The 22,739-nt window shown below is 47.0% G+C and overlaps 1 protein-coding gene across 1 annotated transcript in view; it reads left to right on the top strand.

The window, feature by feature from the left end:
* The window catches only part of SMC4 (structural maintenance of chromosomes 4), a 29,346-nt gene extending 8,592 nt beyond the window's left edge, over positions 1-20,754 (top strand). Inside the window, exons 6-24 of the mRNA XM_084211927.1 lie at positions 5,722-5,886; positions 7,122-7,249; positions 7,466-7,606; positions 8,312-8,462; positions 8,761-8,925; positions 9,650-9,883; positions 10,446-10,631; positions 11,234-11,395; positions 11,549-11,774; positions 11,872-11,951; positions 12,571-12,723; positions 12,828-12,954; positions 13,790-13,979; positions 14,488-14,632; positions 15,226-15,399; positions 15,862-16,044; positions 16,597-16,829; positions 17,239-17,422; positions 17,951-20,754. Of these exons, the coding sequence (XP_084068053.1) occupies positions 5,722-5,886; positions 7,122-7,249; positions 7,466-7,606; positions 8,312-8,462; positions 8,761-8,925; positions 9,650-9,883; positions 10,446-10,631; positions 11,234-11,395; positions 11,549-11,774; positions 11,872-11,951; positions 12,571-12,723; positions 12,828-12,954; positions 13,790-13,979; positions 14,488-14,632; positions 15,226-15,399; positions 15,862-16,044; positions 16,597-16,829; positions 17,239-17,422; positions 17,951-18,139 (3,216 nt within the window). The 3' untranslated portion in view covers positions 18,140-20,754. The remainder of the gene's footprint in view (positions 1-5,721; positions 5,887-7,121; positions 7,250-7,465; positions 7,607-8,311; positions 8,463-8,760; positions 8,926-9,649; positions 9,884-10,445; positions 10,632-11,233; positions 11,396-11,548; positions 11,775-11,871; positions 11,952-12,570; positions 12,724-12,827; positions 12,955-13,789; positions 13,980-14,487; positions 14,633-15,225; positions 15,400-15,861; positions 16,045-16,596; positions 16,830-17,238; positions 17,423-17,950) is intronic.
* The last annotated feature ends 1,985 nt before the right edge of the window (positions 20,755-22,739 follow it).

Here is a 22,739-nt window from a genome sequence, read left to right as displayed (position 1 = left end):
GGTGACATTGCAGATTTTTATAAGTACTTTTATTTTGTATTTGACTTTATTTCCCACTGACTTTTCCTGGAAGGGAGGTTTTGGTGCCTTTTTCCTCCCTGTATATTCACCATGTGGTAAAATTGAAGTGTAAAAGTGCAAGCATTAAATGATAGCAACAATAACATGGAATTACAGGAAAAAAAAAATCTCAAAACAATTTGTTGTAACTTCCCAGAGCTGTGTTAGAGCAGGAGGACAATGAGGTTATGGGAATATTGGCTCTCTCCATGCATATTCCAAAATCCATGGGTGCAGGATTGCAGTTCATGGGCAAAGCTTTGTGAGATGAGGTAAAAGAAATAACTTAGACACAAAAATTTAGGACTGATTTTTGCCATTCTTTACTGTAGTCCTGCTTAAAAATGAGAGCTATCATTGTGGTCAAGTGGGGGGAAAAACCCAAGGCCAAATGTGAGCACATAAAAGAAAAATTAAAAAATTGAAATCTGGGAGAGAGGGTAAAATCAGAGGAAGCTGCAGACAGAGAGACACTTGTCTTATTTTGCTGCCTGAAGAGAAAAATGCACTTTTGGTGCCTTGATATCAAGAAATTGATGGCACAAACCAGCCAGGAAATAAAAATGTAGTGAGAAAACAAAATTCCACAACATCCAGGCTGTTTTTCCTCTAAATGTTCCTCCCCTTGGCTGTTGCTGCAGTTGCAGGTTGTGTCAGACAGGTGGAACTGAAAGAGCCAAAAGCTGAACTCGGGAGCAGTAACTGTACTAGTGCTGGTTCTGTTCTGTGTGCAGGACTGGGTAAAGAACAAAGGAAATGCAGGAGTTACACTTGGGATTTCTCTTTTAAATCTCTAGAAACTGAGCTTTATCAGAAACATTCCGGATGTTTTAATGGGATTTTTCCTTTGAGCAAATCCTGTGTCACTCTGCCTTTGCTCCTTGTGATGCTGAGGAGTTTTCAGCTCCTGGAGAAGCTCTTGCAAAATCTCTTCATCTGCATTTGCCTCGGTGTTTGAGAGAAGTGAAACATTGCTGTGCTCTGGAAAACAGAGTCAAATAGAACTTGACTTTTATTGAGAGAGGTTTGCCCTGTGCTGGGTCACTTTTGTCTCAATTCCATGGTAAAAAGGTCAAAAAATGATTGAAATTGGGGTGAAATTGAATTAAGATGGGTTTTTTACATTTGGACAAACAAATAGCAGATTTTAGCTCTGGCTGCTCTAAACCTCCACAAAAGTGCAAGTCAAGGTGGTTTTTACACTGCTTACATTAAATTTTAATTACCCATCCATTTTTAGTACTATTTCATCCCAAATATCCCTTAATCTTGTGATGCTTGATAAATTAAATTGGGTGCTAATCACTGCATTCAGCTATTAATTCCACTTCATTTATGTAATACCATAAAAATTGCAAAGTAATTTATGTAATACTCAATTTAGAAAGCAAATTGCACATATTGAGAAGTTAAAATACTAAGGTATAATTATTGTTAAATATTAATTTACAGGACAATTGGAATTCTGCTGGAACAGGTGTTATGGTTGGATTACAGTAAAATTTGCTGAGACTCAAAAGATTTTGGTCTCAATAAGAAAACTTCCTTTTATGGGGGTTCAGAAAGCCTTAAAAGCTTTGCTATTATAAAAATATGCTGCTGCCACAGTTAAATTACTACAATATTGTTCTGAATTTCAAAAAATTGTTTTAAAAATACTAAATATTCCTAAAAATACAAAGTGTCATAGTCACAGTTGTCATACATTAAGTTTTCTGGTGGTTTCATGGGATTTTGAAACAAATGTATTTATTTTGACCTGTCCCCAACCAGGGAAGGTTTTCCTGATCCACAGTGTTGCATTTTCCAGGAAATATTTTCTGTAAAGCCATTTCTTCTGAGCACAACTGTGATTTTCACTTCAGTCAGATGTCACCATCTCTGAGTAGTGGTGGAGAGTTCCTTTAAAAAAAAAAAACAAACCCAAAACCTAAAGCAGCACAAGTGCACCACAAAACTGCCCTCAAAACCCAGCCAAAGTGCCCTGAGCTCCTGCCCAGGGCATGGTGCATTCCCAGCTTCTGAATTCCAACCTATCCCAAGGGTCTCAGCTGTTTGAAGCTGAGCTTAAGACAGCAGAAATTGAGACTCCAGAGTCCTGGAAAGCTGTTTTTACCTCCTTGGTGCCGTAATTATTCTGTGGGACATTGACAGAGAGCTCTGGGAAAGCTGCAGTGACAGTTCAGACACAACTCAGGGGGTTCAAGGTGCTGCCTTCCCAAAGCTTTATCCCAAATACTCAGGGCTGAGGAGAGCAAGCAATAATCCATAAAAACCAACATCTTCCTGTTCTCCAGAAACAGCTCATCCTGCCTGGGGCAGGGCTGGGCAGGATTTTGGGGAGGAATTCTTGCCTGGGAGGGGCTGGGATGGGATTCCCAGAGCAGCTGTGGCTGCCCCTGGATCCCTGGCAGTGCCCAAGGCACCCTGGGATAGTGAGAAATGTCCCTTAGGGCCCCTTCCAACCCAAAACCTGGTGTTTGCTCCTCATGAAGAGTTCTCAGCTTGCTGTCAGTAATTTTTCAATGCCAGAGGCTTTTTGCCATCCCTGTGTCTTCCAGAGCAGAATTTTAGGATGGGATGTGGTGGCTGGATCCCAAAACTGCCTCATTCCCCTTCAGCACTATCCCAGTGCCCCACAATGGCAGTCACACCTCTGGGGGCTGAGACCCCTGCTGGCATCAGCACTTTGTGCCATTCACACTTCATAGCTTTGGGGAACAGGACCCAGTCCCACAGGGAATGTTCTGGAACATAGCAAATAGCAGTTACCTCTGTAGGATCTTGTGTCTAGGCCACAATTGCAGGAAAAGCCTCATGAGTAAGTCAAACCTTTCCTTTATCAGGCACTTAGAAAACCTTGCTAAAAATTCCAATGCATATGTGCCAGAAAAGCTCAGGTTAGAGCTGTGCTGAGAGGATCAGCTGTGTTCCTGCTCTTAGAGAATGCAGTTGTTGTGGGAAATTCAGAATTTTAAACCGGTGCTGGAACGTGCTGCTGGTGTTACCAGTCCCGAAACTTCTTTTAAACTTTTCCTCTTTACTTAGGTACAATAGAAAATTAAATTCTTAAATTGAGGAAGTATCTTAAACATCAGAGCTGTGAATTATTTGGCTATGCAAAGAAACACAGATTCCAAATTGCAGGAATTTATTCCTCATGTTTTTTACCAGAGCAGCCACTTCCAGCTGAGGAGGGCTCTTCCCTTGTTTTCCAGCCTGATCTCCAGGCAGGTTTGTCCTGATGCGCCCCAGGGCTCAGCTGTTGGCTTGGACATGTTTCCCTAGATAAGGTGGTGGTGTGGGATTCCCAGTGGTTGTTCCCTGGGGAATTCTGTGGGAGCTCAGCTGCTGCTGGGGTGTGTGTGCATGGGGCAGAGCTGCAGTTGGCCATGTGGATCCACAGGATGTGGAAGCTGCACGCACTGCAGAAGCTGGAATTGGGTTTGTAATTCCATTGAGAGCTCTTGCACTGAGTAGAATCTTTCCAAAGGGCTTGGTGGCAATGGAAGTGTGGGAACGGCCCTTAAATCCCATCCAGCCCCACCCCAGCCTGGACAGGGACACCTTCCACTGTGCTCCCAGCCCCAGTGTCCAGCCTGGCCTTGGGCACTGCCAGGGAACAATTCCTGCCCAATCTGCATCCATCCCTGCCACTCCCTGTGTCCTGTCCCTGCAGCCCTTACAAACAGTCTCTCCATCTTCCCTGCAGCTCCTTCAGGCACTGGAAGGTCACAGTTCAGGCACCCTGGAGCTTCTCCAGCACAGATCCAAGGCTGGTTTTTTTCCCCAGGGATTTCTTCCCTCGTGTGGACGTTTGGTTCTTTGTTGGCATCGCCCATGGCTGGGTGTTGACATCCATTTTGATTGTCTGAGCAGAGCCTGCACTTCCTTTCTGTTTTACACATTGCTCCCTGTCCTGAATCCCTGAGCCACAGCAGGACAACTGAGGGGAGGAATTGCAGAATTCCAGGGGTTCTGCTGGAGCCTTGGCAAAGCTGGGGGTGCCAGCTCTGGGGAGCTCCCGGAGCTCCTTCCCTCCGTGCTGCACAAATGTCTGCCTGCCCCGCCTTGCTTTCACTTTCACAACCTCGGGGCAGCTCAACATTCATGGAGAGCAAGGCGGTTTGGGGCTTTTAAATTCACACTTCAAATAAGGGATCAAGTAATGAGCACTGGTAATTAGAAAACACATAAATGGAGTTTTAGCAGTTGTAAAATCTGTTTGCTCTGTTAATCATTGTCAAGAAGAGCAGGTACAACCTTTTTACTCTCTTTTATCAATTCAAGGAAACCTTTAATTTCTTTTCTGGAGACCTTTTTTTTTTCTTAAATCTGTGCTGAACTAAACAGATTTCTTTATATATTAATGGTATAAATATTATAATACTTAATACTCTTACTGTTTAATTAATAATGTATAAATATACTTATTTTTGCCCTCAATAAGAAAATAATTCAAGAACTCACATTAGTGAGCTACAGAGAAACCCCACAACTGCACCATCATCTTTCTTAGAGGTGGTTAATTCTATTTAGCCAAATAATAAAAATTTGATTCATTCCTTGCTTGTCCATAATTGCCATTTTTCCCTGTTAACTCCAAGGTGGGTTTGTGATTTCCAGCACTGACTGTGAGGGCTGTGAACCCAGTGTGGAACCCTCTCAGTCCTGATCAGCGCTGAGTTCAATCTTTCCTGTGATTGTTTGCTCGTGGATGGATGTAAACAGAGGAAATGCTGGAATGCCAGAAGGAGAAAGACTTCTGACAATCCCAGAGTCATTGGGGAGGTTGCACAGTTTCCTCCCCCAAGAGCTGACAGGCAGTTGTGGGGAGAGAATCCACACTTTTGTGTCGGGAGCAAATGGGTAACTGGGATTTTATGCAATCCAGCAGCAGTTATTCACAAACTGAGTTTTGCTTTTTGAGGTGCAAGAAATAAAAATAAGAGTTGGGTTGGGGTTTTTTGTCTCGTCAGTAACACAAACTGTCCTTGTCACTGGCTCTGTTTAATCCATTCTAAATCTCATTTTTGAAAATTAAAATTATTTAAATCATTTATTTAAATCATTATTTAAATCATTATTTAAATCATTATTTAAATCATTTAAAATTAATGTGGTACATAAAGGGAAATTACACAAAGGAGCCCTCATACCTAAAGAATCCTTTTCTTTCTCCACCAAGGAAGCCTCAATTAAATTAATTCCAATTCCAGTTCATCCATCAGCCAGGATTTTATGGCCTTTCTGTTTCTAAAGAGACCCTTCAGGGACTTCAATCCTGATTACACTCTCTTGCCAAGGGCCTGCTTTATTCTCTTCTTCTTTTTTTAGGTTGTGGAAACACATTTTGAATCTTTAGAGAATGAAGGAGCAGTCAAACCTGAAGGGTGACTCCACTTCACCTTGGAGAGGAAATTTCTCTTCATTCTGATCTTTGTTTTTCCAAATAAGTGTGAAGGTTGGACTTGGAGATCTTTTCCAACCTTAACGATTCTGTGATATTCCAGTTTGAGTAATTTTACTTGCTGCCTTATTTTATTCTTTTTTAATAACATCTCATACTCATTCCATAGATTTTTTTTTTTCAGAATACTTTTCCCATCCCAGAAAAAAAAACAAACTAAGAAAAGACCCACTCAACTTTTGTTTCCTAAGGGGGAGGTGGAGCAGATTGCCATGATGAAGCCCAAGGGGCAGACAGAGCACGATGAGGGGATGCTGGAGTACCTGGAGGATCTGATCGGCTCGGCGCGGCTCAAGGCGCCCATCCACACCCTGTGCCGCAGGGTGGAGCTGCTCAACGAGCGCCGCGGGGAGAAGGTGAGAGGGGCTGCTGGGGCTGCAGCCAGCCTGGGACCTGCTGGGAGACACTCAGGGCTGACCTCGTCACTCTGTGACTCCTGAAAGGTGCCTGTGCTCAGCTGGGGCTGGGCTCTTTCTCCAGGCAGCTCTGACACAACCAGAGCACACAGTCTTAAGCTGCACCAAGGGAAATTCAGGTTGGATATCTTACAGAAAGAGTGATAAAGTTCTGGAATGGGAGGTGGTGGAATCCCCATCCCTGGGTGTGTTTAACACAGCCTGGATGTGGCACTGGGTGCCAGGGTTGAGTTCAGGTGCTGGGGCTGGGCTGGACTCGATGATGTTGAAGGTCTCTTCCAGCCCGGTGATTCTGTGCATCCCAAACAAATCCCAGCATTTCTGCACACTGCCCTGTGGGGAATTCAAAATACACAGAATTACTGCTCGTGCCTCAGGTTTTGGCTTTTCTATGTTTCACATTCTGTGTTGCTTTAGTGTGTGGGTCTGAGCTTCACATCAGGGGATGCTGAGCTCTGTGCACAGAGCAGGGACACAAAACAATTCCTGCTCCAGCTGGGCACCAAGGACAAATGAGCCAAATCTCAGGCCAGGAGCACAAACCCCCTGGGCTGGAGAGAGAAAAACAAGCAGGGTGGGACTGCAGGGGCTGAAGCTGGGATGGGACAATGAACTGCAAGGTGCAAATGGAGCAGAGCTGATCCCAGGGAGAGACCCCGGCAGCGCTCGGGGATTTTGGGGCCATTTTGGTTCATCTTGGGTGCAGCCCTGGCTGGGCTCTGGTGCTGCCCCAGGTGGATCCATGGAGGAGATCCTTTGGATAAATCCCTGCTTTATTCTGGGGCTCTGCCCAGCCTCTGCTCTAGGGCAGCCTGCACAAGGCATCACTGCTGCCCCTAAAAATCCTGCTTTTGTAGAATTTTATTGATGTATTGACTGCTAAAAGGACTGAGCTCTAAATAAAATCCGTTTGTTTTCCTTGATGTGTCCATGGTAAATCCTGTAGCAGACTTGTTTTAAAAATAAACGTCACCTGTAGTTGTAGGAATTAAATTAAAAATGGCCAGTCAGAAAGCTGAGATAAAGGAAATCACCATAAAATTGCCTTGCAGAGGTAATTCCTGATACCATTTTTCCAGAGGATTAAAGTCCTACAAAGGGTTTGGAATTTTCTCCTCGTGGTTTCCTTCTGTAGTGCTGGCCCTGCCTCAGCTCTGCCCCTCTGTTTTCTCCAGTTAAATCGAGTTAAACTGGTGGAGAAAGAAAAAGATGCCTTGGAAGAGGACAAGAATAAAGCCATTGAGTTCCTTTGCTTGGAAAACCAAATATTTAAGGAAAAGAACCAGATGTGTCAATATTACATGTAAGTAATTCTCAGGGTTTGGGCTGGCTTCAATGTGGTGGGGCTGCTGTTAAACTTTGCTTCAGTATCTCTAATTAAAAATATTTTCCACTTCTAACTCCAAATTATTGTTAATTTTTGATATTTTACATAATTCTGTTGTTACACTGAGAATTGGAACTAGAGATTCATTTTGAAGATGGAGAAAAGTGAGGATTTATTGTTTTATTTTCCTAGCCATGACCTAAAGAAACGAATAACTGACCTGGAAATGCAGAAGGAGAAAATTAATGAAGAAACTAAAAGTATTAATGAGAAAAGCAGTAAACTTGCAGAGGAAACAAAAACCAAGAATAAAGCTTTGAAAGAACTTGAAAAGTGAGTACTTTAGGGATGTGTAGTACTGTGTTTTACATGTTTCCCACCAAAAAATTAAATTATCTGATGACCAGAGTCGCTTCTAAATACACAAAGAAGCATTTAAATTAATGCACAAAAATAAATTAAATGCACAAAAATAAATTAAAGCAAATTCACATAGGTTTGATTTGGTTCTGGGTTGGTTCACAAATACAACAAATGTCTGATCTTTTTAATAGATTTAAAATAATTCTTTATATTGACTATACAGAAAAAAAATTAGTAAGTGCTTTTTGGATTTACAACCCTAATGCTTAGGGACATGGATTTGGGAACTTTCCCCTGGTTTTCTCATGAATCATTTATGCATAAATTGTGTTTCTTAAAATTTCTTTGCCTGGGTTCTGATTCCCAATCCAGCTGCAATATTGACCTGCTCATCCTCAGGGAATACTGGGGAGAGATAGGAATTACTAATTCTGTCAATTAAAAAAATGAAAATTTCTTTAAATATATTTACTATTGCTTCAGTAGTTGATCTTTTTCTGATGGAACATCATTTTCCCAGGGAAAATACTGGGAATATCGTGAATATTGGATGTTGTTAATCACAAAACCTGAGTAATACCAGCTGAAATTCTCCAAGTTGACTTATTAAAAGCAACCTTCATAAGCCTTATTTTTATACTATATGAAATTTTTTTTTTTCTTTTTTTCCTTCAGGAAATCCAATAAAATTACAAAGTTCATAGAGCAAAATAAAGAAAAATTCAATCAGTTGGATTTGCAGGATGTGAAAGTGAGGGAGAAACTCAAACATGCCAAGAGCAAGGCTAAAAAACTGGAGAAGCAGCTTCAAAAGGACAAGGAAAAGGTAAGGGGTTGGATCAGCTGGGTTGGCTTGGACAAGTACAGTGGAGAAAATGGAAAGGGCACAAAGAAGGTGGGAAATGGGGTTGGAATTGTTTTAATTAGATATTTGAAGCAATTAAATCAGCCCGAGGTTTCATTTGCTAATCGCTCAGTGCAGGGATCACTCCATGAGTGGAGTTAATTCATGGAGCTGTGTCATCCCCTTGGTCACTGAGAGCTTTGGGCTGCCTTTGGATGCAGGAGGGATTCAGGAATTCCTGTCCAGTGGCAGAGGAGGCTCAAGGTCCTTTCCTGTGCAGGTGGAGGAGCTGAAGAACATCCCCTCCACGAGTGCCAAGGCCATCGAGGACGCCACGGCCAAGAGGGAGCTGCTGGCAAAGGACAAGGACAAGGAGGAGGCCAAGCTCAGGCAGATCCTGGCCAGCCTGCAGGAGGAGACCAAGGGAATCCAGAAGGAAAAAGAGGTTTGAACAGGCAGGAATCACCCACCTGCTGTAACTCCCCTCTTCTGAAGGAAACCAGCAGGAGGCACTTGTAAAATGCCATTTATTGACAGTTCCACTGCTCCTTGTGGTAGTTCAGAGGAGCCTCGGTGGGAAATTAATCTTAAAAATTACGGCTAAACCCTTGGCTTTTTGAGTGCTCAAACACCATCAAGTAGCTCATTCCTAGATTTTATATAAATAATACACTCTGATTTTCTGCCACCAAAACATTTAAGCCAATGGTGTTGCTTAAACAAATAAAGATTCTGGAATTATCTGTTCCCAGCCTTTCCAACACTGTCTGTGCATTAATGAACTTTAACATTTGGTTATTGGTGGTCTTGTTCAGTGCCTGGAGGCTGGAAATTTGTCCTGTAAATTTGCTGGGTTAATTTCTGTCCTTGAAAAGGTGGATTCTCCATGGATTTGAGCTGTAATTTAGCTCAATGTGTAGGGCTCCACCCACTTTTGAGAAAACCGTCCAAAGCTTGTATGGAAATGCTCTGTGATGACTCCCTGACATTCTTCATAATTAGGAAAAGCCTCATTAATGAAGCCCCAGCCATTGATGTTGATTAATGAAGAATGGCTGCTTCTCCCAGAGAGCAGAAGCGTTTCCTGCTGGCAGGGCTGGGACACCCCATCCCATGTCCTGTTCCCTGTGCCCAGCTGAGGGGCTGAGCTGTCCCTGGTGTTCCTGCAGGCCAAGGAGAAGGAGCTGATGGAGTTCAGCAAGGAGGTGATCGAGACCCGCTCCAACATGGAGATAGCACAGTCAGAGCTGGAGCTCTACCTGAGCAAGTACAACTCTGCCCTGGCCCGGCTCAGCGAGGCCCAGGAGGCCCTGGACAGCACCTCCAACACCCTGAAGGAAAGGAAAGCTGCCATCAAAGACATCGCTGGGAAATTGCCCCAGGCTGAGCAGCAGCTCAGGGAGGTGAGACTTGACTTTCCCATTTCATTTTGAGTCACGCACAAACCAAAGGTTCACTCTTCTCTTTGGCAATAATCATGGTGAAAATAAACCATGTCCTCTAAAACATCACTGAAAAGCTGTTTTCTAATACTCACTTTGCTGGTGGAGCAAATTCTGGATTTCAGACTTCCCTTGTTAAGCCAGTGTTGACTTAACTTAAATCCTACATATCCCTGCAAGGGAGCAGATTTAGTGTGACACTGAGACGTGGCTGCATTCCTGAGCCACCTTCAGGGTGCTGAGGCCCTGGCACATGTTCCCAGAGCAGCTGTGGCTGTCCCTGGATCCCTGGCAGTGCCCAAGGCCAGGCTGGACACTGGGGTTGGAGCACCTGGGACAGTGGGAGGTGTCCCTGCCATGGCAGGGTGACACTGGGGGAGCTTTAACGTCCCTCCCAACCCAAACCATTCTTTGAATTAATTTCTTGCTCCTCAATCATTCCCCAAAGAACAAAGCCATATATTGAAGGTTCCCTGAATCCAGTAGATTTTGGGAGGCTGAGCCGATGTCTTTGAACCCCCAGAAAGAGAATGCTCTGGAGAAGCTGGGAAGGGAAGAATCCACGACCAAGGATCTCGTGCGAAACCTGCGCCGAAAAGTCGAGGAAGCCAAAAGTTCTTTAGCGCAGAGTCGCAGCCGAGGAAAAGTGCTCGAGGCTCTGCTCCAGCAGAAGAAATGTGGGAATATTCCTGGCCTCTATGGAAGGCTGGTAAGTGTTGGAAGGCTGTTAGAATTCTAGTGTTGACCTTTGGAGGAGCTGAGTGGTGTTCCTGTGATGAAGTGTGGGATGCCTCACTGCCCTGGCATTAGGAGTTTGGAGAGGGATCCCTCACTTCCCTGGCATCAGGAGTTTGGAGAGGGATCCCTCACTTCCCTGGCATCAGGAGTTTGGAGAGGGATCCCTCACTTCCCTGGCATTAGGAGTTTGGAGAGGGATCCCTCACTTCCCTGGCATCAGGAGTTTGGAGAGGGATCCCTTACCTCCCTGGCATTAGGAGTTTGGACAGCAGAGCTGTAAATCCCATGGACTTGCTGTAAAATCAAACATTTTTCAGTTCTTTCCAAGCAGTGTTGGTTTAAAGTTCTGAAAATTCAGAGCTGAGTTTTTCATTCCTGGTGCACATCAGTGTAATGGTAAAAGTGCTGGTTTTGTATTCTGCAGTTTTTTGTCCAAGGAGAATTATCTCTGCCTCAGAAAAAATCAGTTTATTCAGATTTTAAGAAGTGCATTCATGGATTTACTGGGACAGAACTCAAAGAGCAGCTCAGGTGTCACTAATCAGTGTTTGCCCCTTGTCCCTCCATCCTCAGGGAGACCTGGGAGCCATCGATGACAAGTATGACGTGGCCATTTCCTCCTCATGTGGAGCCTTGGACCACATTGTTGTGGACACCATTGACACTGCCCAGGCCTGTGTGAACTTCCTGAAGGCTGGAGGGATTGGAGTTGCCACCTTTATAGCCCTGGACAAGGTGAGTCCCACCCTTGAGAAAGGAAACCATTTTACTGTTAATTGCAGTCTAATTAATTACATTTCTTTTAAAGCCTTAACATGCCATAGAATAACAGGATGACCTCAAGATTTATCCCAAAGATTGATTCCTTGATTTCCTCTGTGGATGTAGATGGCTGTGTGGGAAAATAAAATGCAGCAAATCCCAACTCCTGAGAACGTGCCACGGCTCTTTGACCTGGTGAAGGTGGAGGACCCCAAGTTTCGTCTGCCCTTCTACTTCGCTCTCAGGGACACTCTGGTGGCCAAAAACCTGGAAGAAGCCACCAGAATAGCATTCCAAAAGGAGAAAAGGTGGAGGGTGGTAACCCTGCGAGGAGAAATCATCGAGGTGTCAGGTACTGCAGCCCCAGCTGGAGCTCCACTGGAAGCACTTTGTGGGTGATACCACAGCCCAAGGAGTTCTCTGAGCTCTTTTCATCCCTTTTTCTGTAGGAACCATGACTGGTGGGGGAGGAAAAGTCATGAAGGGCAGAATGGGCTCCTCAGTCGTGATGGATATCTCAGAAGAAGAGGTGAGTACATAGTGGAAATGGAATTCCAGCAGAATTCCTTCATTTGGGCAGTTCTGACACATGTGCCTTTCAAAGCACCACGAGCAGGAGCATTTTGGGATGGAAGATAATCAGAAAGGGTTACAAAGACAAAATTCCCAATGTTAGCAGAGGTTAGAATGCTTTGAAGTGCATCAGGGATAAAAGAGTTGTTAGTGGCAGGGGCTGCCCAGGGAGGTTTGGAGTCCCCATCCCTGGAGGTGGCACTCAGGGTGGGGGACAAGGTGGTGACCAGGCACAGGGTGGACTCTGCGCTCCTGGAGGGCTTTTCCAGCCTCAGGGATTCTGTGTTTGTTCACAGCCCAGCCCATTATTGAATTCAGTCTCTCAGTGCTCCCGTGGATAGCTTGGACACCATTGTGGCAGAGCAAGATGCACTTTGCTTTTCCTTCTGAATTCCATTGAGGTTTTAATCTGGAGCTGCTCCTCTTGTTTCTCATTGGCACAGCTGATGTTCCCAGCACTCAGACTCCCCAAGCTGAAATTTTTACTCCACTTTGTCCTGTGTTTTATGAGCACAGGAATGAGCCCTTGGTTTTGTCATGGTGACATCAGTAAATAATCCTGTCATTGTGTGTAGATCAGCAAGATGGAATCCCAGCTGCAGAGGGATTCCAAAAGAGCCGTGCAGTGCGAGGAGGAGAAATCCCAGCTTGAGGAAGACATAAGGAAACTGCAGCAGGACGTCCGGGTGATGAGGAACACCTCGGAGAAATACACAGCGAGCATCCAGGTGAGAACCCCTGAGCACCTCCCAGCCTCAGCCCCACACAGGCCTGGCTGCTCTCAGGGAGTCTCCAAGGACAAGATTCCAGCCCAGTTTTGTGTTCTCTGCAGGGATTTTCTGAGCAAGAAATCGATCTCAAAAATCAAATCAAGGAACTCGAAGCCAACGTCGCCGCTGCTGCTCCAGACAAAACCAAACAGAAGGAGTTGGAAAAAGTCCTTAATGGTTATAAAAAAGGTACATTTTGCAGAGAGGGGATTTGAGATAAAAGATGTAGTGATCTCTTTTAGCAACAGAGGAAGGAATGGGCTTGGGTTTGTGCTTCACTTCCCTGTCTTGGTTTGGGACCTCGTTTTTCTAAGATGTTTCTAGAGATCAGAAAGTAAAACCCCTTTTCTTTGTAACTGCTCAAGTTCATATTTTAGTCAAGCTAAAGTAAACATGAATTTCAGTATTTTGTTTCTTTGCTTAGATTTTTGTGGTTTTATCATACATTCATAGGGAAACTTAGTTTAATTAGGGATAAGAATTGTTAATGAGGAGGGAATGATATAAAAAGCAAGTGAAGGTTTTTGCCAGCTCTAACCAGGCTCTCCATGAGTCTTTAAAATAAATCCCTGTATTGTTTGTGGGAACACATCCCTTTTGTGCAGTGATGCTGTTCAGGAGGGGCAGGAACCACACATTCATACCAGCTCCTGGGAAATGCTGGTGGCCAGTTCTTAAAATTTACCTTTTGAGCATCTTCCCATTAATTAAATGCAAAGAATGAGCTTTGTAAGTTCTAATGTGCCACCTCATGTATTTAAGTACCCTGTGTACATTAAGTAATCCACGTTGAGTGGGTTTTGTGGCAGGAGAGCTTTGGTAGAGCAGTGGCAGAAAGAAGTGGGTGGGTTTTGAAGTTTGTCACAGTTAAACTGATCATTTATCACAGCATGGAGAATATGTGCACTTCTCAGTAGAGGAGCAGAGATCCATCTGAAATCCCTTCCATCACTGTATCCCTTCAGCAGCTGCCCATGAGCAGGGCAGGCTGGCACAGGGCCCTGACTCCCCTCTCCACACACAGATTATGAGCGCGTGGCTCAGAAGGCTGCGAAGATGGAGGAGGAGGTGAAACGGCTGCACCAGCTCATCATGGACACCAACAACCAGAAACTGAAGGCTCAGCAGGACAAAATTGATAAGATTGACAAGGAAATGGATGAATGTTCCTCAGCCATCACCAAGGCCCAGGTGGCAGCCAAGACTGCAGACAGGTACAGCACGGGGAGCCTCAGGCTGGAGCTGCACTCACTCAGTGCCTGTGCTATGTGGGGCTCAGGGAGGGAAAGGGAAGTCAAATTTTGTAGTTTCTAATAGTTTAAAAGTCACATTTAATCAGCATTTCTCTAGTATTTGCCTGAATTATTTCTTTAATATTGCCTAAACTGCCATATTCAGGATAAAGTCCAAAATAGCGCTTGATTGGACGTGCTGGAGCAGTTGAAATCTGAAGGGCCTGATTTTATTAGGAGCTCTGTCAGGAAATAAAATGGGATCTATTTTTTATGGGAGCTCACCACTCCATAGAGATTCCAAACTCTGAAAGAAGAAACGAAGTCATTTAGTGAGGTCTGGCTGCTGAGGAAGACAACTTTGTTTTCCTTGGATCCCTCTGGAGCGTGGGAGTTGGTGCCTAAACCAGCACTTCCTCCTTGTTGCCAGTGAGATTGTGCTCCTGGATTATTTTCTGTGAGGTGCACAAAGCTCCCTGTCCCTGGGCAGGAACCTGAAGAAATCCGAGGAGGCTCTGCAGCGCACGGAGAAGGAGATGGAAGAAAATGAGAAGGAAATTAAGAAACTGACAGAAGAGATGACAACGCTGGAGGAAAAAGCCACCGAGGTGATGAACGAGTGCAAGCAGGCTGAGGTGAGTCCTGGGACCCCTCTGGGCTCCAGGGAAGTCAGGGAGAGGAGTAAAATCCTCCCTGTGTCCCACTGATATCCCATTCTCTCTGCAGAGCAGCCAGGCCGTGGCAATGGTGTATTTTCATTTTTTATACTCACCTGGAAATTTATCCTGACCCAGTTTGGGAAAAAACTTGCACCAGGTCTCCCCAAAGAAATTGCTGGGTTTAAAAGTTGCTTTAACATAAAACTTTTCCAGTTCTGTGGGGTTTTAGTTTCCCATCTAGATTTCTGTGAGAGAGGGAAAACCAGGATGGCTGAAATGCTTACAAAAAAATCTAAGATTTGATGTCTTACTCTAATTAGCTAATCACTCTAGAAAATGAGCACAGGACCCGTTTGATCCAGATCTGGAATGAAAATACAAACTGCAGCATTTTCTCAGTCATTCCAGACTTCAGGATCAGTTATAAATCCAAGAATATTTATTTGTTTCCATCCACAGCTGTGAATAAATTAAGTGAAAACAGACTTTTCACCAAAAAAAAGGGGCAGCATTTTTGTAGGTAATTGATTAATGTCCTTTTGGGGGGCATTTGCCATTTTTCCATTCAGGAAGCTTTGCCAGCAGTGCAGGAGGAGCAGAAGAATTTACTCCAGGAGATGAAAACTATTCAGGATGCTGAACATGCCCTTCAAAGCGAAGCTCTGAGCATCAAGCTGAAAATTGAACAAATTGACAGCCACATTTCCACCCACCAGGGAAAGGTTAAATACTGGCAGAAAGAGGTAGGAAATGGTTTCATTCCAAAAACTTAAATCAGAGAATTGTGGGTTGGTTTGGTTGGGAGGGACCTCAAAGCTCATCCAGATGAGGATGTCCCTCAGGGACACTTTCCACTGTCCCAGGTTGCTCCAAGCCCTGTCCTGGCCTTGGGCACTTCCAGGGATCCAGGGGCAGCCACAGCTTCTCTGTGGATGTCACAGGATGAACCAATCAACATCCCCTTAGGAAACAGAGGACTTGGGAGAAAACTCCTCTTCAGATGCTTATTGCTGTATATGCAGGAGCAGGATAATGGCATAAAGGGAGTTTATTCTCTTTTTCACTCCCTATTCTAAAGGGACATGTGGGAAGAATCTTGGAGCGTTTGGAGATGAGAAGCTTCCCTGTACTAACCCAGAAAAAACTCCTTTAGAAACAGCTCCAGGTGTCTGTTAAACCTCCCACTCGCTGTGTTTGCCCTGCAGATCTCCAAGCTGTCCCTGCACGCCATCGAGGGCCAGGCCCCCGAGCAGCTGCGGGTGCTGAGCGAGGAGGAGCTGGAGGCGCTGCAGGAGCCCGACGTGCTCAGCAAGAAAATCGCGCTGCTGGAGGCACAGCGCCACCAGCTCCGCCCCAACCTGCGCGCCATCGCCGAGTACAGGAGCAAGGTACAGCCCCGGGGGGACAGCCCTGCCCTCGGCATTCCAGGGGAACGGGGCCTGATCCCCCTCCTTCCTTGGGAGCTTCCTTGCCACTTCCTGTCGTTAGCAGCTCATCCTTAGCCAAGGTGAAAGTTGTTTCTGGGAGCTTCCCTGTGCCTTTTGTTCCCCACACCATCAGTGTCAAATGACAACAACTTCCCGGGTGATGTAGAAGTCTTTTCCAACCTAAGTAATGCCATGATTCTCCTGGGAATGTTTATTTAACAGTCAAGTCTTCACAGCCACAACGGACACACAGTACCCGGGTTTTTCCCTCCTCACATCAGTAATAGTGAACCATTCAACAGAGGAAGTATTTTTTATTTTGACACAGGTTTGGTTTTTTGTTTTCCCTCAGCAGCAGAGATGGGAAAAGAGAGACAATTTGGGGGTTTTGTTTCAGGGCTGTTAGTCAAGCTGGGGAAAAGGAATGTTCAAATGGTAGGAAAAGTGTTTAGGTTTAAACTCTAAACTGCAGCTGCTCTAAGTGCTCTTGGGTTTGGTTGTTTTCCCCTGCAGGAAGAGCTGTACCTGAAGCACGTGGAGGAACTGGACAACATCACCAGCGAGAGGGACAGATTCAGAGAGGCCTTTGAAGAGCTGAGGAAACAGAGGCTGAACGAATTCATGGCAGGATTTAATGTTATCACCAACAAGCTGAAGGAGAACTACCAGATGCTCACGCTGGGAGGGGATGCTGAGCTGGAGCTTGTGGACAGTCTGGATCCCTTCTCAGAGGGAATCATGTTCAGGTTTTTAAATTACTTTATATTCCATTAATTTTTAATCATCATAGTCCTTCTTTTAACCTGTTTTTAAAGTAAATGCTCACTGATCATCAGTGAACCAAGAAAGGCTCAATGTGGGCTAATAGTGGCAGAAACCACAAGTTTTTAGCTCTCACATTCATTTCTTTCTCCTGGAGAAATCAGGAACTAAAGCAGTTGGAAAGCTTTGAACTCATTTCCCAGCACTTCTTTATTCCCAGGCCACTTCATTCTGCCTAGGGAATGATGGCAGGAATGCTCCCAGGATAAATCCAAGAGCTGGGAGTTCAGCTGGGGAAGGCAGTGAGGCACAGCCCCGTGTTAGCCATCAGGTAACAGGCTGTCAGCATTCCTGACAGCATTCCTGACAGCCCCAGCTCTTGCTCTGTTCCAGTGTCCGGCCTCCCAAGAAGAGCTGGAAGAAAATCTTCAACCTGTCAGGAGGAGAGAAGACGCTGAGCTCGCTGGCGCTGGTGTTTGCCCTGCACCACTACAAACCCACCCCGCTGTACTTCATGGACGAGATCGACGCCGCCCTCGACTTCAAGAACGTCTCCATCGTGGCATTTTACATCTATGTAAGTTCTCATGGCTCAGCTTCCTGGGTGTGCCCTCCTCCTCCAGAAGGGACAGAGTGGCCACACACTCACAGGCAGATTTAAGGTCTGGGCTGCTCCCTCTGGAACACAGAGGCTTCCCCCAAAACCATCAGCTGCTGGCAGAATACACAACTTTAGCTGTTACTGATGTCTCTGTGGATCCAAGCTCGTGATTTCCCAAGGTTCCTTGGATTTACACTTCCATGTCCTTCTCATCAGTGTCTTTGATCTATATCTTAATTAGTAGTAATTATTTTTTTTCATGCCTTTAAAACTTCCGCCCTCAGCATATTTAATCAAAGCAAACCCCTTGCACGGCTCCACTTCAGGTAATTGAACATTCAGAGTTATTATTAACTGACAGATTAGGGACAGCTACTTCAGATTAGAGCAGCACTTGGAAGTTCCCTGCGTGCAGATGCAGTTTTAAACGTGGCTTTGGGTGCCACACCAGGATAGAAGGATTTTGGGAATGCTGGGCACTAACACAAATCCCTTCTGTTTCAGGAACAAACCAAAAACGCTCAGTTCATCATCATCAGCCTGCGGAACAACATGTTTGAGATTGCAGACAGATTAATTGGGATTTATAAAACCCAGAACACCACCAAAAGTGTGGCCACCAACCCCAAAATCCTGGCTGTGAAAGGACTGGAGGAACTTGGTCTTGCTGCGTGCGGTGTAACGCAGAGATAGGGAGGAAGCAATTCCAGATCATGGCTGTTGTTTATTTTGTCTGATCTCGTTTTGTATCATAGACTTTGTTTTGTTTTGTAAATTCTAAATAAATGTAAAAATTTGATATTGTTCATATAAACCCAGCATCAATAAATTGCAGTTTTTGAATGTCATGTAAAAATTGAGGAAAGGGAGATGTAAATTGATGAAAAGAGAGAATGCATCAGGTTGGGCAGGGGCAGCAGCCAGGGCACAGACAGCAATTTGAGGAATCAGTGTAATTTACTATAATGCAAAACTGCCAAGAGTTATGGGAGAAGCTCAGCAATGCCCCTGATATTTGCAGAGAATTCCAGGAGGATGTTAAGGACCGAATTCCTCAGTTCTGGATCAAGGCAGAGCTCACCTCTCCTCACCTGAAGTGGATCAGGACTTAGTTCAGAGGCAATCCAGGCAATACAGAAAAGGAAGGACACAGAAACAGAACAAGTGTAGAGCTTTAACAATCCAGCTTTAAAGTAGAAACTGAAAATGATGCTGGATTGCAGCACGAGCCTAATCCAAGTGGTCAGGAAGGGTTCTCCTGCACAGCTCCGGTGGCAGCCCAGAGGAGTGGACAGTTCCTCTGCTCTGGCCTGCAGGTGGGTGCAGGAATCCTGATAAATCCACAGCAGGAATTCCCAGAGATGGGCCAGAGAGCTGGGATGGTGCCAGATGAGAGCTCCTTGTGCCATAATGACACAAGTGAAATCAGGATCAGCAGAAGAGCCTGTGGTTCACTAACAGCAGCCCCGAGTGCAGATGCTGCTGTTGGCTTTTGTGAGCCAGGTGTAGCTTTGGGGTGTGCATCTTGTGCACCTGCCCGGTTCCAGTTGCAGACCACGTGTCCTGCAGCACCTTCTGCATCCCAGATGGATCTCCACAGGTTCAGGCTCTGGGAGTTGCCTCAGTCTGACCATGTAGAGCTGCAGCCCGTTCATCTTCTCCAGGAGAAGCTGCAGGGACTCCTCCTCCTGAAGAGCCGAGTGCAGCTCCTTTAGCTCACTCTCTTCCAGCTTCAGTTTTTCCACCTCCTCCATGAGGGGATCATATTTAGTGTGGCTGTCGAGTTTACCCAGTACCTCAGCAGAGCCGCTCTCCTGTGCTCCAGGCTATCACCAAGTTCCTTAGAATTCTGCAGCACAGCTCCCCTGTCACCCTGCAGGGCGCTCTGGCACCGGGTCCCTGCTGCCGCAGCCCCTCGGAGCGGGACGGATCCCTCGGCTGCCCCGGAGCGCCCGAAGCCTCCCAGGCTCTCTCGGGCTCTGCAGGTCACGGACGGCGTGTCCGCAGCGCAGCCGCTCCCGCGGGCAGGAAATGCTCAGTGGCTGCCGGGGCCGTGCCCCGCACATCGCGGCCCCTTCTCCTGCCGGCGCCTCTCGATAGCGGCCAGGGGAGCCTGCGGCTGGTCCGGCCCGCAGGGGCTGTGCGAGCACCCAGGAGCTGCCACAGCAGCCCGGACAGGGGAGCTCCTCCTCCAGCCGGAACACACACACAGAACACACATCCGAGCGGGAATTCCCTGCCTCGGCACTTGGGTGGAGGAACCAAGCTCAAAACCCCAATCCCAAACTGTACTCAGAGCATTCACCCAGCCATTTCCATATCATCCACAGCCGACCCTTAAAAACCAGGGAAAAGCAGCAGTCTGCCACTAGATACTGGTTACAGTGGGAAACAGTAGCAGTGTGGTAAAAGCCAGAACTAGAATTTCTAAACAACCTCAGAGCTACGGAAATTTTCTCCCACCAGGAGTAACATTTTCAGGCTGGCACAGGCCTCACTTCAACCCAGACGTTTACAATGGGAACCCGTGCTGGGAATGTTAACACCGAACTTCAAGAACCCAGGGCCAGGAGTTTGGATCCTTGTGGGTCCCTTCCAACACCCTCAGTGTATGTCATGATTCTATAGCCCCCTCTACCTTTCGATTCCATTGCCAGACCAACTCTCCATCCCTTTAACTCTGTCAGAGCTTCTGGCCACGAGCATTTACCTGTTCTGTACCGCACAGCCCCGGGCGGTGGGGCCAGAGCGAGGAGCACACCTCGACCCGGCCCCGGCAGCTGCGGACACGGGCATCGATGGGCTGGGACTGGGATCCGCACCGGAACCTGCGAGTCACAGCGAAAGGAACGAGCTGAAACACGAGAAAAGCGGCCCCGACCCCGCGGTGTCCCGGTCACCGGGCCGGGCTCCTCAGGCTGCGGGGACCCTCAGCACCCGCATGGACCCTCCGGGGAGCTCCGCCGGGCGATGGAGCCGCTCTGGGAGCTCCGCTCGGTGATGGAACCGCTCTGGGAGCTCCGCCGGGCGATGGAGCCGCTCTGGGAGCTCCGCTCGGTGATGGAGCCGCTCCGGGAGCTCCGCCGGGCGATGGAGCCGCTCCGGGAGCTCTGCTCGGTGATGGAGCCGCTCCGGGAGCTCCGCTCGGCGATGGAGCCGCTCTGGGAGCTCCTCCCGGCGATGGAGCCGCTCCGGGGAGCTCCGCCCGGCGATGGAGCCGCTCCGGGCCCCTCCTGAGCAGCTCGCCCGGCGATGGAGCTGCTCCGGTGAGCTCCGCTCGGCGATGGAGCCGCTCTGGGAGCTCCGCTCGGCGATGGAGCCGCTCCGGGCGATGGAGCTGCTCCGGGGAGCTCCGCTCGGCGATGGAGCCGCTCCGGGAGCTCCGCTCGGTGATGGAGCCGCTCTCGCCGCCTCGCTCGGTAACTCCGCGGCGCTCGAACGGCAATGGCGGGAGCGGGGGCGGGAACGGGCGGAGCCGAGGGAGGGGAGGGAGGGAGAGCAGCGGCGGAACTGAGGGAAGGGACGGAGGGAGAGCAGGGCCGGGGCCGCGGGGTCGCTCCCTCGGCGGGCAGGAGCGCGGTTTGTGGCGCTGCGGTGGCGGAGCTCAGCGGGGAGGGTCCCTCGGTGCCAGCGGCAGAATCGCTGCGGGGCTCAGGGAGTGGAAAAGGGGAACTGACCCCGCTCCGGGGCAGGAGGGACACGGAGGGGATGGAAGAGCGGAGCTGACCCCGCTCCGGGGCAGGAGGGACGCGGAGCTGACGCCGCGCGTTCATCCCCGCTCTGTGTCCGGCATCTCAACCTCATTCCTCTCCACAACCCGCGGAAAAATTCACCCTGAAGGTGGAAAACGGGAGACACGGAACCGCAGCTCGTGCCAGCTGCTGACCAGGGAAATTTAAATTATTTCGTTTTTCCTTTGAAGCTCCTTTATCTGCCTTGGCTGCCGAAGACAGCTGGGAGGTTTTCAGGTCGTGCCAGGACACGGGGCAGGGCTGGGTGGGATTTTGGGAAGGAATTCCGCCCTGGGAGGGTGGGCAGGCCCAGAGAAGCACCCAATGAAGGCTCTTCTCGTATTCCACATTATTCTCTATTAATTTACAGTTCACTGAAGTTACTCTCAGCTGTTACAAAGTGAATTTGAAAAAGAAATGAAACTTAGTGTTGTGACGTTAATAATAATGCACCATCATCCCAAACTTACTTAATCATGTCTTTAAACTAGTGTGTAGAGAATATTGTACAAATATCTGGGAAACAGCAAGAATTACATTTCAAATAATAAAAACCCTCAAGCTCTAATCACAAATTACCCAACACATGAGGAAAACCTTAAGGGGAAAACTACAGGAGCAGAAAATAAGGGAGCTTTTGACAATAATTCACAATACTGAGAGTAAGAACATCTGTTGGTTTTCATCTATTTGATGCACTTAAATTCAGAGTTCAAGAAGAAGCAGCACTTGAAGTGCAAACTGCCACTCCAGGAATGAAATCAAACCCATGGACTGTACTGCTGACAGGAGTCTGACCTTCACCTGCCTCCCCATCAAATTACAAAACTCCTGGAACACATTTACCAATAACTGCCATTTAAAGTTTCCCAAAAATTGGCCCTTTTCTAGTAAGAGCAGCTTTTAGTGCTTTATAGAAATTTAAAATTGAAAGTATTGACATTTTAATGACAACTTAAGGAAAAGTCTTCCTCAGCTTTGGGGCATACCAGACCACCAGGGTAAATACAGGATTTACAATGGATCCACTGGCAAAAATGGGAATTATTAGATGGAAATGAAGCTTCCAGCCCCTTTCTGTGGATAATGCAGCAGAGTTCATTTCCCAGGGATTTCTGTGCCCCCGTTTCACTGGAGCAGTAGCTACAACTTACCCCGAGCGAGTTTGTAAACTTGACACGTTTGCAGCTACTAAGTTTCCTCTGCCAATATTTGATCCAGATGCAGAATTCCTCTAATTGCTTCCAGCCCCAGGAGCAGCTCTCCTGCCACAGCTTGGTGACACGCAGAGCTGAGGAAACATTTATCGTTAAAAGTGGCAAAAAGTCTGAGTTTTCATCTGCAGCCATCCTAAAGTTACCGAGTGACTCTGCCAGGGTTTCATTTGCCCTGAAATCTTTTAATTTGTTCATTATCTGACTGTTCTGGGCAGAAATGGGGATTTTTACCAGCCTGTCCCACTCCCAAAGCAGAAATTCACAACTCACCGGGGAGGAAGATGGGATGAGCTCTGTCCAGGGAATGCTGAAAAGAACCAGGGATAATTCCACTTCCAGCAGAGA

The sequence above is a fragment of the Fringilla coelebs genome, assembly GCF_963513975.1.
Source record: "Fringilla coelebs genome assembly, chromosome: 10".
Taxonomy (NCBI): domain Eukaryota; kingdom Metazoa; phylum Chordata; class Aves; order Passeriformes; family Fringillidae; genus Fringilla; species Fringilla coelebs.
The sequence above is the reverse complement of the archived record's forward strand: the minus strand, read 5'-3'. Positions and strand labels throughout refer to the sequence as shown.